Source organism: Acanthopagrus latus, chromosome 4, assembly GCF_904848185.1.
Source record: "Acanthopagrus latus isolate v.2019 chromosome 4, fAcaLat1.1, whole genome shotgun sequence".
Lineage (NCBI taxonomy): Eukaryota > Metazoa > Chordata > Actinopteri > Spariformes > Sparidae > Acanthopagrus > Acanthopagrus latus.
Genome location: NC_051042.1, coordinates 20029943 through 20046292, shown reverse-complemented (window position 1 = coordinate 20046292; position 16350 = coordinate 20029943). Strand labels below are relative to the sequence as shown.

The window sequence follows — 16350 nt, the reverse complement described above, 5'->3', positions numbered from 1 at the left end:
GAGTGTGTGCTCCTGGTACAAAGCAGCCCCCATCCCATGTCAGGGGACGGAGAGGGCTGCAAGTCTGCTTTAATTGGGCAGAGACTTCAGAGTCTTCTTAACCCACACCGGGCACCGCCATGGCCTGTCACGGCCCTCACACCAACATCAACGGGAGCGAGCCCCTAAACACGCACGCACAAACACACTCAGACTTATTTGAGTAAACACACATGTACACGCTGCACTATGCCAGCACTTATCAATACGACCACCCTGGACATGGATTAAAGAAAAAACATCAGCCTTAAGAATTACTGCTACATCAAAATGTTCTACTTTTCTTTCTTTCTAGTTTCTTTCCTCCGCCGCCTGAGTTGAACACTCTTTTGTGGCCGACAACTTGTTCAGTGGAAAAAGCTTGCAATGGAGAGGATCAGAATTGGGGGTTAAAAGGGAGACAGACGGTATGATAGTAGTCCTAACCTTGTCAACTCTGCAGTTGTTGAGGCCCACTGAGCTGAGGGCGGACAGCTTCGCCTCCATGCCCTGCTGGTGATGTTGCAGTTGTTCCCTCTGGATCTGCTCCCTCATTTTCCGAGCCTCCTGGATGGCCTTCATCACCGTGTCCTGGTCCCCGAACAGCGCAGTGGAGTTTAGGCTGGACAGAATATCTGGACACACAGAGCGGAGTTTGGACGGCAACATTAGTCTGCTGGACTGCACGCTGCCATAAAAGCACAACAGCGTCACACGACATCCCAGCAGTGACATTTATTTCTGAGACTTTAAATACTTAGAAACGTGCAGTGCGGCCTCCCTTACCCAGAGACGAGCCACGACCCAGACCTCCTCCGAGTGGGCTGGGGATGCCACCCTTGCTGAGGAGGCTGTTGGGGCTGCTTTTACTGCCGAGGAACAGGTTTTGTGTCGGGGATGTCGGGGATTTGACCATATCTGTCGTCTTTGGCCGAGCAGACAGGTTGAGCGGCTGTGTTCCCTCCTCCTATGGCAGAAGAGCGGGGAGTGTGAGAGAAAACAGATGTGAATAGGTGCCCCCCCCCACCACCACCTTCCTTGCTGCCTCCACTTGGGGGGGGGGGGGGGCCCTCAGGATTCCCAGACAGCACAGTCCTCCTCTGTTCCTGGTTAATTATAGGATCCCAGTCTTGACCCACACCTCCTCCCTGGTTCTTCCCCTCTCTGTGTTTTCTCTCCTCTCCTCTCCTCTCCTCTCCTCTCCTCTCCTCTCCTCTCCTCTCCTCTCCTCTCCTCTCCTCTCCTCTCCTCTCCTCTCCTCTCCTCTCCTCCCCTCACCCATCCTTCCTTCCTTTTTTTTCAGTGCTGTGCCACTGTGATCTTCCTCACAGTTGCCCGGCGCCTTTGTTCACACTAATTAAAGCAGATTCTGTCTCTCTGTACATCTTCATCTGTTCTCCCTCTCCTCCTCCTCCTCCTCCTCCTCCTCCTCCTCCTTCCTGCTCTCTCTGTCTGCACTCTGGGTTCGAAGAATAAATAATGACCAGATAGCAGCGGTGCCAGTGATCAAAGACAGCTGTTCCATTCATCAGATGTCGACTTGCATTATCTACTTCATTAACTTGTTTTCTAATTTCATTCCTCATTTGTGCACACTTGGTTTTTATCATATACTTTGATATGCCTATTCCTAAAGATATACAATGTCGGGATGGTTGTGTTTTGTGCTCTGTTTTGGAGCAGTTACTGATGTGAGACTATGATCGCTAGTCTACAAGGTGCCACCCTCAGCAACTTGTCTACATGGACCAAATGTTATTGTATCTTGCTCCTTTGCTCGAACTTGTGAGGAGGGAACAAAACCAAAGTAACCTTAAGTAACCTGTGTGAGTTACGGTCATCAGTCCTTTCAAATCTGTGCTATACCCGTGTTAATATAATAAAAAGAAATAGACTTAACCTTTTTTTTATTTTTCCCAGTATTCAAATAAATGTAAAATATCACATTAAAATAAATTACAATATAATCTGGAATCAATCCATAATTATGTAGTGGATCAGCTTAAATATCAACAAAGATTTGCATTCCTTTGCACTGTGCAAGTCGCCCGATCTCTTAAATCAGATCGGGGCATTCTGTCGTTAACAGTCTTTTTTTCAAAACCCAAGTGTCTCCTTGTCCAAACATATGGCTCAAGCATACACTGCCCCGAGGCCTTGTTATTGCTGTGCCAATAACAGTTTGTCATGCAGCGAGGCAGAAAGCAGACAAACAAAACTAAAGGCAATCTGATTCCATTGGACTGAGCGTACAGATGGGAGGATGCCAGGATGTGTTTGCCTTCCGTTTATGTATGATTCATTGCACTGAAAGTCTTTGATTTTGAGATATTTGGCAAAATTATGACTCGAATTAGTGTTGTATTAATATTGGTTCAACTGGCATCCATCTTATCTGATAGCGAATTGTATTAAAGTGGTGAAACGACAGTGCTGAGTCAGTTAAATGGCCATCTTTCAATGGAAATCCCAGGAGGCAGGAGACCTGAAGGACCGTGTGTGTGTGTGTGGAAGAAGAGAAAGCCCAGAGTGGCTTCCTACCATTTCAAGACATGATTTATGGTCTTTCTCCATTGTGATATTATTAAGCTAAACTACTCCAAATGGGCATGTGTTTCTGATTATGGCCTTAGTGAGTGGTGATGATGTATATGGCCTTTCCTCTGCATGGAGGTCTAGTGGAGTCGTGCCATACAGCAGCAGAAAATACAAATCCTGCATTTGGTTTGTTTACAAGGCAAAAAAAAAAAAAAAAAAAAAAAAAAGAGAGAGAGAAGTTGTCAATCCTGCTTTTTGCTTCACTTCAGTCAGCATTTGTATAGCGCTGCTGTAATGGTTTTTATTCCATTTCGGTTACAAAAAAAAGAAGAACAAAACTTCTCATTGTAAAAAAAAAAAAAAAAAAAATTAGAAACCATGTGTTCCACAAATTACTGGCTTGGAGCAGCAATAGCCATGGCAACCGTGTCCACAGAGTTCTGGTTAAGAGAGAGAGGGCCTTGTTAAAGCCCCACAGATTGATGGCCTGTTGGAGGCAGCGCTCAGCACCGGCCGGCTGTAACAGTGAAGAGGTGAACAGTGTGGATGCATTTTTTATTCAGACGACATCAACTCGGCTAGTTTAGGTCAAGTACCACTCAAGGCCCAGGCTGGTGGGTGGGCAGGGTTGAAGGAGTTAAAGGGTTGTACCTTGACTTGAGTGATGGGGCTGGATGAACTCTTGTCATTCTTCAGTGATGAGGGAGAGATGGGCCCACTGGTATTGAGGGGCTGGGGCAGTGGAGGCATCTTGGCTCCAGGAGAGACCTGCATGCTGGCAAGCTGGGCGGCATACAGTTGCTGTAGGGGGAGGTGGAGAAAACCCACAAGGCGTTAACATCCAAATCCAGTGAACATTCAACGTTTTATATTCTGCCTTTTCCTCTCTCGCTGCTCCTGTGTCTGCCTTCATCCCCCCGCTCTCTCTCTCTCTCTCTTTTACGTCTTTCCTCTCTTTCCATGAGGCTGGCAGAGAACCTCCATCAAAGGTCTTAACTGTATTTCAAAGGCTGAACCCAGAGAGAGACAGCAGTCTTAAAAACCACACAGAGATGGCTTTCATTCAAAATACTTGGAGCCCCTATTTTCCACTCATCACAGAGAAAAAGTTTGCAGACTGGATGCAAGTGTGTTAGTGAAGATCTCCCGTTTCTCTAAATCTACGCAGCCTCCAATTGAAGTTTTCTGGCCTGTGATTTGTCTCCACGCAGCCATGTGAGACTGTCCATTTCCACAATGTCAGAAACCCAACCTCAGTTGGATAGCCATCACAGAGTACGTTAAACATGAGCATTATTAAGGCTTAAAAACCTGCACAAAGAACACTGATGTAATCACCGTTATTTTCCTTGGAGTTAAATCAGGAAGATGTCCAATAGTCGGGGACATTACCACACAAGAGGGTGGTTCAGATGACTGGCGAGGCACTCAATAACAGTACGCCTGTGACAGGGTTGAACTCGGAAAGCTCAATTTACATTTCCACCGCCGGGCTGATTATGTGGCATATACTAAAAAGGGTGGTTGACGACGTTGATATGAAGGTTTGGAAATATCTGGTGAGCCACAGGCTGTTAATTGTCTGTTGGATCAGATTTCTGACATAGTAATTCATCCTTTATCCTGGATTAGGTTACAATTTAATGTCTTGACATTAAGTTGCGTGCCTATTTTTTAAATCATTAAAATCTGAAGCAAATTACACCAGACATTTTTGATTTGGTGATTGTTTTGTGCTGTTTTTTTTTTTCTTTTCTGTGTTCACAGAGGCAGCGCTCCCTTCTTCTTCTTCCCTTCTCCCTTCTGTCCATCTGTATTGATCGGCCACCAGGTAAGTGACGAAATTGCCTTTTGTTTCCTGCTGCAAATAGCAGGGGTCTGTCAAATAGAGCTACTGTGTGAGAAATAGTGTTACTTCATGTAGCCTTAGACCTCACTTCATCAGACAGATAGCACCCCTTAACTCCCCCACTGGTCTGCTTGTCCTCAGACAAGGCAAACCTTATAGTTTGTTGTGTTATTCAGTCAGATGGCGCTGTCAGGGAGAATCTAATTTCTCTTCCACTGGCCAATCAGCAAACCCCGTCTCATTTCCTGGTTCAAATGGCACACATACAGGCCGCGTTTGTGTGGACTGGGGGAAAAAGCGACCCTGCCCCGCTGGCCTCACCTTCGGCGGTGTAAATGCAGACCAAAGCCAAACAAAGCACTTTATGTCCATGCACATATCTCCAGATATAAACACATATGTGCTCCTGTAAGAAACTTTATCGCCGCCACATAAGCGGCAGCACAAAAGGTCCATTCTTCCAGGGGACCTGGGGATAACAACAGCACATGGGCAGCGGAAATGACAGACTGATTATGTTCCCACAATGATAGCACTGCCCCCACCTCCCTCACAAACAGCCTTTTGTCTCCGACAGGAATGGACATAGGAGTGGGACCGATTCTATTTTCTTCTCATCTGAGCTAGACTTAGTTAATGTCAGTGGTAAAGGCACTCTGTGTGTCTGTGTGTGACGGGGGTTGGAAGGAGAGAGAGTAAAAACAGAGAGCGCGAGTCTCCACTCACTGTCTGTCACTCCAGGCTACACACAAGTCTTAGATGGGGAGCGGAAGCCGAGTCTGTCGGACAGATGTTTGCTAACAGGCCTGTCGATAGGCATGTCCCTGACCTTGAGTGAGAAGAATTTTATTGTCCCGGAAAAACAGTACAATTAGACCTTGCCGCAAATTGGACGCAGCCAGGGTGTCCCTTTTCAGCACTGATTAGCAGGTCAGAGCCACGGGGTGAGAAGTTCTTTGCCTGGCAAGAGCCAAAGAACGATAAATACAATCAGGGAAAGACGGATGAAAGGTGAGTTAACCCACCATCAAACGCTCAAGGACAGATATGGAAACCTCAGTGTTCAATGTGTTCAGTGTGAAGGCTTTTACCCTGGCATTACACTAAGACAGTTAATTTACAACTTGTTCCAGTGTGATTGTTTGACACCTGACGTATGACGCATCCCGCCAAGGCTGGTTTCCCTGACCAGAGGACATCTGCTCTCTCATATCTAATAGCCCCCTTCCTCGTATCTACTTGCCAGGTGGGGGTGGCAAAAAGTTCAAGGTATAACAGGGTCGCATTGAAGATCAGCACTCCGATTCTAGGGTACTGGATGAGCTGGTGAGTTGATCTCAGCACCCTTAGGTTTTCTTTTTCTCTTCCCTTTTTTCTCGTTTATATTATTTCCACTTGTTTAATTTGATGAAAGAAGAATACACATATACTAGGACAAATATAATTCTTCCATACTAGCTTGAATGACGTTAAAATAATAAGAAAATGGACATAATAGCTAAAAGGAATTGCACTGTGGGTGGCAAAAGAGAAATATTTGTATGTTTTCTCTTATCTTGAAGGCCACCTTCCTTTGTGTGCTATATAACGCAGAGAGAACACACATACATGGGTAAGACACACAAACACAAAATCTGAGGTCTTCCTTCTGACCCCATCATTCCTGGTTTCCCAGTAGAGCGGAGCGGATCTCAGCGAGCATGGATTCAAAGTGAGTGCAGCATGCCCAAGGTCAGCCTGTTAGCCTCTGGTAATTAAAAACAAGCCCTCTGGAGGCAGCAGAGGTTAAACGGGGAGGTTCACTTTCTGCCTGCGACATTAAACTGAGATTACACACTCTGCTGATGATGTTAGACATCTCAGAAGTATGATGTGCAATTAAAACCGACAGCCGCTGTTTGTCTAGTGAAACAAAAAGAGCCAATACTTTAGCTCAGTGTACGACATAAGTTATTATGAGTAAAACGTTCATTTGCTTATAAATTCCACCTACGCTTTTCTTCCCTTTTCCCTTTGCCCTCTTAAGTGTATGCCTTGTAGTGTCGAGAGAAAAAGAAAATCTTTCTGTGGAAAAACAATTGCGCATCTTGTTTTTCTATTAGTAAAAAAAAAAAAAAAAAGGCAGAGTCACAACATGGCAACATGTGCTGGAAAATACAGTTGCAGATATTTGTCAGATTTCTTGCTGCCAGCGATGACGCTGGACTGCACATTTATGACTGCAGCCTGCGCGATTAAAAAAAATAAAATAACGACAAACAAATTTAGTAATCGAAAAATATCCTCACACCAATTAGAATCCTCTTCATTTTCCATTAGCTGAGCATTATCTGATGACTGCTGCGCTCTCCTAAATCACACTCTTTGTGTGCAAGCATGTCTGTTTGTCTGTCTGTCAATGTCTCATTCACCTCTGCCGGGCCCGGGCTCTGAGCACTGGGCTGGATATGAGGGCATTAACTGTGCTTCAGTGCACCACACCATTTAAAAGGCAGCACAGCGCCAGCCCCGTTTGCCACAAGGCTTGTACAGGCTCATTGCCCAGGGCGACCAGGCAGGCTGACCCAGGCTAGGCCCAGATGTCAGGAGTGGAGGAAGGCGTCCTGGTGCACTGTGCCGATGCTTTCCAGTATGGCCCAACATCTGTCTCATCTGCTGGCACCCAACCTGCTCTGCTCCAACCCCTCCTCTCGCCCATCTTCATATCTACAGTATATATATTTAAGTCCTTCTCTATCAGTTTTTCTCCCCGGCACATATACACACAAACACCGCCCAAATTGTGCGAGTGTGTACGTGGGTTCTCGAGGCCCAGGGGCCCTGGAGCCAGCCCTCCCATTCAGTGCAGCTCACTGCATTATCCACTCTATCTGTCCATCTGTCCCTCTGTTCACCACTGCCTCTATCCAGCTGCTCACCTAGCCGTCCTATTAGCCAGCCTTCCACACACAGCTAGCATTTCTGCTCTGCTCTGGGTTACCTTCAAAGACCGAGCTCCTCCGCTCATAAACACAGAAACAGCTGCTCTCTACAGTATGTCTGTTCTCTCTTTTCTCCCCCTCCTCCTCCTCTGTCTCTCTCTCTCTCTCTCTCTCTCTCTCTCTCTCTCTCTCTCTTTCAAAGTCAAAAGTGCTTCACTTGTTAATGATGGAGGCCGTTTCTTCACATCTGTACTACACAGGCATTTACATCCAAACAAAAGATAATGTGCGGTTTGCTGCTCTCCCACTTTCTTCCTGTTTGTCCCTGACTGTGTAACACTCTTTCTTATCGCTCCAGTCGTCTAAGCCTCTGAGTACTCCTTCAGATGTGTCTGCTTGAGATCTGGTCCGGGTTTGTCGCTGAGAATGTGGGCTGCTTTTCATCTTTGCAGTGGGAGCGCGAGCGAAGCGAGGCCGGGGCCCAGGTTTATCACGGGCCAAAATGCGGCAGATGATAATTGCGAGGTGAGGCAGTTCGGGTGCCGAACAGAATGAGGATGTGATGGGCCCGGACAATTCAGGGAGGAAAAAGTAGAATGAAAAAAAGAGGATGGGAGTGATTTAAAGAGAAATACACAAACTAAGAAGGTGGTTCGAGACGCGGATGGGAAATTGGTAAAGCAAGACGGTGAGATAGAGACAGCAAGAGGAAGAAAATGGAGCTCTGACTGAGTGAAAAGCAAAGGGTTGGTGTTTGTGTAGTCCTAACAGTGATACTGCATACGGAGAACCCAGATGTTCCGTTTTATCCAATAATGCTTTCTTTAAAACGGCTGAAACCCCAAAGTCTGCTTCCAATGATAGAAAACAGCACTGTCTCAAAGGCCCCTCTCCTGTTTAGCGCTTCTGTGTAAAGGTCGGTTGATATATATTTAGTTCATGTTGGCCTTAAGTAAATTGTTTTTTTGCACTTGGCAACTGACGCAGGGTAGTGTACAAACAGCAAATTAAGTGCTTGTCCCAAATAGAAAATTCTTTTGTGGAATTAGGGAAATTCCCTTCTTGTCTCCCCTCTCGATTGAATGTAGTAGGTGTCGGGACAGATTGGGGTACAATCTGAGCACAATTTCCTCTGTTCGCTGAGAGGTGTCAGTTGTAATCAGGGAAGGACAGGCAGGGATGGAGCCATTGTTTCCTGCTGGTGCTGGGCTCATCCCGGCCCTGTGTGGGCACTAATGAAGAGGGGCACGTCGCGCTGGGATAGTTTACCCGCCTCCCCTCCTGCGAGTTGAGGACGAGAGCCAATCTGTCAGGAAAACATTGAGTGAAATTGCCCCGTGGTACAGCAATGGCCGGTGACAGCCACTTGCAGACTGCCAGCCGCCAGAGTGATGCTACCACCCTGTATTGACAAGCAAATTACAGTCCCCAACACTCAAACGCATCCTGGAGGATTCATTTACATCCATCAGCTTTAAGCCTTTGTTACCTCGGTGGGTTTTTCTTCTCCTGGAGAGAAAGGGCGGGGAATGAGGGCGAGGGGGATCCCAGACTGTTATGACAGAGGAGAATGTGAAGAGGGTGCGTGGCAAACATTAAGAGTGACGGAGCGGCTTGCCTCCCTGACTGGATGGCTGATCACATTACCGCTGCAGCATTGTGGGAATTAATTCTTCCAATAAGATAATTTTTTTTTTTAAGGTTCACATATCGCACAATCTTAAGTGAGCGAATTGGGGGAAATTATACCTTACCATGCAGCTGACAGGAGGAGATATTTTAATTGTGGGGGCAGCCTATTCAGCCATATGTGTGTGGGATTTTATACACGTTTGTGTGTGTGAGTGAAGATGAAGAATGAGCTTAAGGTTGAAACTATTAAAGCTTAGAGTAAAGGGTTGGGGGAGTATTGTGCTTGATGATGCATGAGGAACTAACTCATTAATATGAGAAGAAATAATATCTTATATAGAAATATTTGCAGGGGAGCTTAAAATCACAGTTTTTATTTATCTATTTTTTATTTTTATTACTTGACTTACAAGTAGCATTTTCCTAACACTGGACATAATGTGTTCGATGTGCAAAGTTCTTTACGATAGAAGCCCCAAGAAACATCTGGAGCGCAGCTACGGGCACTTCAGGTACACCGCACTAATAACCAGATAAAGTGTCTCCTTGTTTTTTGTTTTAAAGGCACAGTATGTAGTGTCTGATGCTACGGGTCATTCAATTAAAAGGAAGGAAACTACAAAAAGGAATTGTGATGACCATCATCAAGTAGTGTTGGATCATGAGAATCGTCATCTGCGCTTTATTCGTTTTTGGTTTGTTTTTTTCTCACAGGGTAAAGCCGCGAGGTGACCACATTCTTTAGACAAATTAAATGCAGGAAAATGTTACACATTATGTCTTTAACTCAAATTAAATAACCCATTATTGTGTCGTTTTTTTCCTTGTGTGATTTTTGTTGTTGTTTATGGGATTTCCTTTTAATCCTTTCATACTAAAGAGCTCTTTCCAACACATACACACACACACACACACACACACACACACACACACACACACACACACACACACAAACACACACACACACACACTACCACACATATTGGAGTATACGTTTCAATAGTTTAATTTTAAAGACGATGGAGCCTGCTGGTGCTATTATTGCTCTAAAAGGGAGGAGACTACTCCAACTTAATTCCATGTCTGGCTTGATATGATGTTTTTAATCATAGCCGGCTCCCAGTGCTTTGTAGAGGAAGTGGCGGCAGTCACATGGTTTGTTGATCCCAGCTATGTAGAAAAGGGCATGTTTGACTTGCCTTGCTGTTTTAAGGGGAGCCTCTATGCAGGGTAAATAGCAGCCAGCAGGCGGAATATGTGACAGGCTGACAGACTTCAATTAATGGAAAATGCACCTCTTTTTGTTTACTGTGTTCTGCAAAGGTCAGCCAAGTCATGGTCTTGGAGGCACTGTTTTTGCCCATTCCCAGGGTTAGATACATAATCAGAATTAATCACTCCAGACTCGTCTCCCCTCCTCACCCCAACTTTCAGATATATGACTGTCTCATCTGACCTCATACGCCGCTATAAATAAACGGAGCATGCCTGTCTGAACTACCACTCTTTTTCCAACGGACTTCTTCGCGATCCGCAAAACTAAGCGACGCGAGAGCACCCCAGCACCCATGCTGCCTCCATCTTTTTTTTCCTTGAACATGAGCAGACTCATTTAACACCTTACATGCTCCTGACAGCTTTTTTCTCGTGGACGCATAATGACGCACAGCTCTTGGGAGCCAGCTGCGTGCATTGTTAGGACTTGCAGAGGCTCGTTAACACTGACAGTGGTAGCCTCAGAGGGACAAATGCCACATATATCAGCGTGCAAGGAGTCCCCCCCCCCCCCCCCCCCCCACCCCTTCAGTCTTGAGCTCCGATTGTTTAATCTTGACATACTGCTTTCTTTACAGTTGAGTGTCACATGTTGCAGCTTTCGGAAACTTTGATCTGTTGTTGACAAAGCAGCAGTGGCCACTTAACCCTGTGTTCAAAGGGATGCTTTTAAACTGAGGATTCCTTCTTTTGTTTCCGAAGAACAGTTGTTGCAACTATTGATAATTAAGAGAAGCAACAAGCAGCACTGCAGCTGAACAGACGTGGCTGTTATCCAGCTTCCACTTTTATGTTTGTTTTCATGTAAAGCAGATTCAGTGCAAAGTTTATGAAGAAGTCATTATCACCATCTTGGAAACAAAGAAAACAAGGAAAGAAAGCTGAGAGAAGCGCCGATGAGTGTTGTATTCATAATAGCAACAGCTTGAAGGAAAGAACGCAGATAATTATCTTTATTAAACATTATGGCCTCAGGTTAAGCCCTGACCCGGGTTCAGCTTTTTTAAATGCCGTGTGAGAAAAGTCCTGGAGGAGCCTGTAGGGCTTTGGAGCCTATCCCAACGTTTTCTGCGGCTCAGAACCTCACACCATGAGTTAGCTTTTACTACACACTCTTATTTGTTTTCCTCACCGAGATACCAGAAGTATTACAGCAGCTCAACTCGACAAAAGCAATTGGAATTGGAATATTCTTTGCTTACACACTCAATTGTCTTCTGATAAATTCACTGGCAGGCGATTAAGGCAACCAAAGTGATTCTCATTGCCTCTAATAACTATTATCTTCCTAACTCCTCGATCTGGCAAAGCTGCTGGGGATGAATCCTCTATAAAAAAGGATAAATTACATATGTAAGGTGATAAGCGTGTGTGAGCTGGGGGCCTCCAGGATTATTTAGTGTGCAGCTCATTACTTAGCGTACAGCTGCTTAGCCATCCTTTCTGCCCTGGGCTTGGCGGGCGTCCCTAGCATTCTTTGTCATAGTACTGTACATACCTGAAGCTGGAGGGGGCTGAGTCCTGACGCTGCTGCAGCTGCCATGGTGGATGGAATGAACTGCACCGGGTAGTTATCACCTGTCAGGGAGGGAGAGAGAGACGACAATGCATACAGGTTCAGACAATGAGCCGGCCCACAGCGACCAGGCAAGTGCCAACACAGATCCTGGGCCCTCCGCTACATTGCCACAGCAATGTGGCACATTGCAACGAGCCCTCGGCTTCAAGCCCAAACATCTGCATTAACAAAAGGCTAAGCTGGTTGGACTGGAGCAGGATTACTCAGGAACGTTTCACACCATTCCCTCCTTCCTCCACCTGCACAGTGCACCTCGTGGAAAATACCATGACAACAATAACTACTGCATAGTTTGACAAGTTAGGAGCTCTTTCAAGGTGCACAGACGCGCGTCGGTGTTCAGAATGAATGTCAATAAATGTCTCCCCTGATATTCAGGTCGCGATCGTGTTAAAAGGCCCAGCATGTTCTTTCAGCTTGTTCACACAGCTGTAGACTTGTCTGGCTATTGTTCGGCACTACATTGTTTGTTTCTGAGTTATCGCTTTGGCAGCAGAGAGTGAAGCACTTGTATGCGAACCGGTTAGAACAAGTGCGTAGCCACAATAACAAGGTTAGAAAGCGCTCTTACTGCACATATCGCTTTGATCAAGAAACGAAGAATCGGTCTCCAAATAGCAGCGCTATTCATTACTGCTCACCTGTTTGTCAGACAGGGATATAAAAAAAATTTAAAAAACGGCTGCTGCATGAGTGATATCAATGGGGGTGTATAACTGAGCACCAGACGCTTTCACACAGTCAGCCTAGTGTGTTGAGACGGACAGAACGGCCCCAGTGAGACAGGGCAGCCCGGCGTTCGTAGAGGGGAGGTTGGTTTGAGGCATGTGTCTGGAGGAGGGGAGGTGGGCTGCACAGTGGGAGCAGGGAGGGAGGAGGGGAGGGTAGTTGGCCTTCGCTCAGACCCCACTTCTGCCTGTCACTTCTTCTCACAAACATATGGAGCCATTAAGCCACAGACAAGGTAAATGTATATACCTTCTCTTTCACTTTGCCCTCGCCCGCTCGCCTCACTTTGCAATCTTGTACAGCGCAGCACAATGTGATACGCGCCATGGAAATTCAATCCCCATTTAGTAGCAAATAAAATCACACAGCTGAAGTGGTTTCAAATAGCGCTGGGTTTGGATGTGCAGCGGTGCACTGTGGTTATTTCTACACCTCCTCTTTTTTTGGTATCGCTTTCTCTCTGTCTCTCTCTGTCTCTCTCTCTGTCTCTCTCTCTCTCTCTCTGTCTATGACGTAGGATTTTGGAATAATAAATGGCTGGATTTCTTTAGATGTCATGTGAAACCTGGGGCGGGTCATGTGCTAAGTGAGCACACCGCGACCGCCGGGGGGGTCTCCGGCTCCAAGGTCTGGATACTTGGGCGCACATAGTCTGTCCCGAGGCACCGGACTCCAGCAGAATGGGAGCGGTGCCAGGTTAGCGTCACTGGCGAAAGGGAATTACGTTTAAAACTGTGGAGGCTTTTTTTAACTGGGCACGGCCTGTCCCATGCCAAGAGCATGGACTCTGAATGTTAAGGAAGGGGTGGGGGGTTAGTGCAGGTGACACCATGCTCAATACAGGGCTCTATTTCCCTGCTCATGTGGTGCACCATAAAGTACAAGTCATAGATCTGCTGAGGGTTGACAGATGTAGCTGAATCCTTTCACAGGCCAGATCAAATGATGATGAACGGACTGCATGACTGGAACCTCCAAACTTGATCCTCTCGTGTCACTTGCCTTTAAATTTTGTTGAACCGCCAAAGAAGTTCACATGACAGACAGACTGACGTGAAAGTAAATACACAGGCATTACATATTAGCCGTGTTTACATGCAAATGTATCACAAACTTCAGCTGAATTTGATCAAATCGACAAAAGAAAATGTCAACGAATGCTTGTTTAGAGTCGGAATCAGCATTTGGCATATCTTCTCTCATAGCTGAAACAGCTGATCTGTCCCAGTTTATTGGGCCACTGAGAGCAATAACCAAAAAAACACTTCAAGCGAGCATAAAAACTTTTTTGCTAAGCTTTTTTTTTTTTTTAATCTAGTGCTTCGATCAACCTTTGAAGTGTGCTAAAAGATCAGTTTGGATTTCTTTAGATCTCATAGGATCATTGAGTCATCATCTTTTTTTTAACAAATACAAACACAAAACTTTCTTTGATTTATTCAAGTGAAAACCATTTTGTCCAACTTGAATGATGACACTATATCAGCCAATCAGTTTATATATGACAACTAAAATGAGGTAAGGAAAAAAAAAGATTAAAAAAGGTAAATAAATAGCACAAGTAAACTGTCAACTGTCAGCAGGATGTCTATGAGGAAGACTGGCACAGCAACCCAGAGACTATGGGGTCATTCTGCTGGTCCATTAGAGGCACATCAGACTGAGGGGAAGTGAGGGGAGTCCAACTTGTTTCTATTTGTTTAAAAGATGAGCTGGTGTTTCTACGACTGTGCCTGTCTACCATGCCGCACCAGGCCATTGAGCACAGCCAGTGGATGGTGTGATGACTTACCACGATGGGGCCAGAATGACTCTGTTGCCATGCGAGCACCACAGGGCCGGGGGTCATAAGCAGTGGTCCCTGGGAGCTGTCTCATAATGATAACATCAGATTAGTGTGCCTTAGTCTTGGAAGTGAATGCTTGGCCACCCACTTCATGGAGAAAGGACACGGCAGCATCCTGTACACCCTGCAGGTGGTGTTGATAACATTGTCCTCTCTGGGTATATTGTGTATATTGTGCTGGACAGGGGGGGAAATAATAGAGGTTTTTTGAAATACCTCTCTTGACTACAAGAGTCATTTCCAGACCCCCTTTTGCCTTTTTCTTCATGAGCTCATGAATTATGCAGGAACCATACACATGGCGACCCCTGACCATGATTCCATAATAGCTCCTGTTATTTCAACTAAAACATTTTTCGTGTCAAACCTATTGCAGAGAGCGCACTGGTAAAAGACTCCCCCTCAGGCACTTTGTTTAAGCTGTCATGGCTCCATAGTTCCAAAATAGCTGACTTTCTTTTTCATCCTGTGGTTTTATAGTTAATTCATTAACTGCACTACCACACCTTTTAATGTTCTGCTGCGAAGCTGCTGACTTCCCGGTGTTTCTTTTTTTCGTCCGTTTTCAGCCCTCTTTCTTGTTTTGGTGCTGTTCAACAACAGACGTGGGCTTTTTTTCTTTTTCTGACTGACTCATAAATCCTTTTTCTCTCTGACAGCTGGGTTTTCATCAACACAACACTGTCTACTTCTATTTGCATGTGTGGAAGAGAGAGAGCGAGAGAGAGTAGGAAAACCTTTATTTAAAAATGTAGTAATCCAGTTTAATTTGATTGAATAAGTAATAAACACGTCTAAAAACTGCTCGGCTCTTGCACCGCGTAGGCCACGCGAGGTGAAAAGCTTAGACAGAGAAGCAGGGAGCAATTTAGGCCACGGATGTTTTTTTTTATACGGGTACAGTAGTGTGTGTGGTGGCACATCTTTCATTTCACAAGGATACAAGAGTGTGAGAGTTATGGCTTTGGCAGGGCATCAACATGTTGCAACAATCTTCAAAAATACTTGTTTTATTTTGCAGGCTGAGGAAAGCCACGACTCAAAAGACAAAGGGAGAGAAAAGGAGCAAGCTGTTACAGGCAACCAAAACAGTTATGTGCAGAAAAACCTGTCCCTTACATAATCCACAAACGATCTACCTTATAATTGTCTTTAAATTACTTAATTGCACTATCAAAAGAGCTGTCTGACTGAGTTAAACTGCAACAGGGGAACTGTGCATGCATGTGACAATAGGAAGACTTTTCATGCAGGGTTAATCTCCTTTGTGTTATTTGATCTCTAACAGTGGATACTTGAACCACAATTACAGCCCGCACACTCCTGAAAGATACTTTCATGTTTGAAATGTGTTTACATTCCTCTGGTTCTCTACCCATATCTATTGTTCCACATGGACTAGAACATTCCCAGGCCTTGTTCTCAAGTCCAAGTTCAGACAGGGCAGAGCATGCCAGTGTGAATCAAGCATTTAAGACAACAAAAAAAAATCACATTAATGAATAAAAGCATGAGGGGAAAAAAACAAAGCAAGAAGAGCAGAAGGAGGTTTGACAAAATAAAGACTGGAGATGCAAGCATACCTGGCTTATAAGACATTCCCGGAGGGAAGAGAAAGCCTTGCTGGGCGGCGGCTGCTGCTGCCAGAGTGCGTTGGTCGTGTGGAAAAATGGGGATCATGAGCGGAGGCATGTGACCCTGGACCTGCTGAACAGATAGGGAGCGGAGATCAGAGAGAGGCCTAAGCATAGTCATGGTACACAGAAACACAGAGCCCACTCAGGGGGAGGCTAGATCACAGCTCCTGCTAACGCGTGCTGACAGGGGGCTCCATGGCAATGGCAGCCCTCGTGTGCTCGCACAATACCTGGCCGAGCTACGCCTGCTCTTAATCCAAACCACAATTTCACCTCAGTGCATCAAAGGCGCCACATGTGAACATTGTTCCAGAGCCAGTCGGAGG

At 45.5% G+C, this 16350-nt stretch overlaps 1 protein-coding gene across 2 annotated transcripts in view; it reads right to left on the bottom strand.

The window, feature by feature from the left end:
* Nucleotides 1–16350, bottom strand: part of sox6 (SRY-box transcription factor 6) — a 134504-nt gene that overhangs the window by 20814 nt on the left and 97340 nt on the right. For both annotated transcript variants that reach the window (XM_037094228.1, XM_037094229.1), the window contains exons 9-13: nucleotides 15971–16091; nucleotides 11732–11811; nucleotides 3208–3357; nucleotides 805–985; nucleotides 466–653 (exon numbers count right to left, since the gene is read on the bottom strand). In XM_037094228.1, coding sequence (XP_036950123.1) covers nucleotides 466–653; nucleotides 805–985; nucleotides 3208–3357; nucleotides 11732–11811; nucleotides 15971–16091 — 720 coding nt within the window. The remainder of the gene's footprint in view (nucleotides 1–465; nucleotides 654–804; nucleotides 986–3207; nucleotides 3358–11731; nucleotides 11812–15970; nucleotides 16092–16350) is intronic.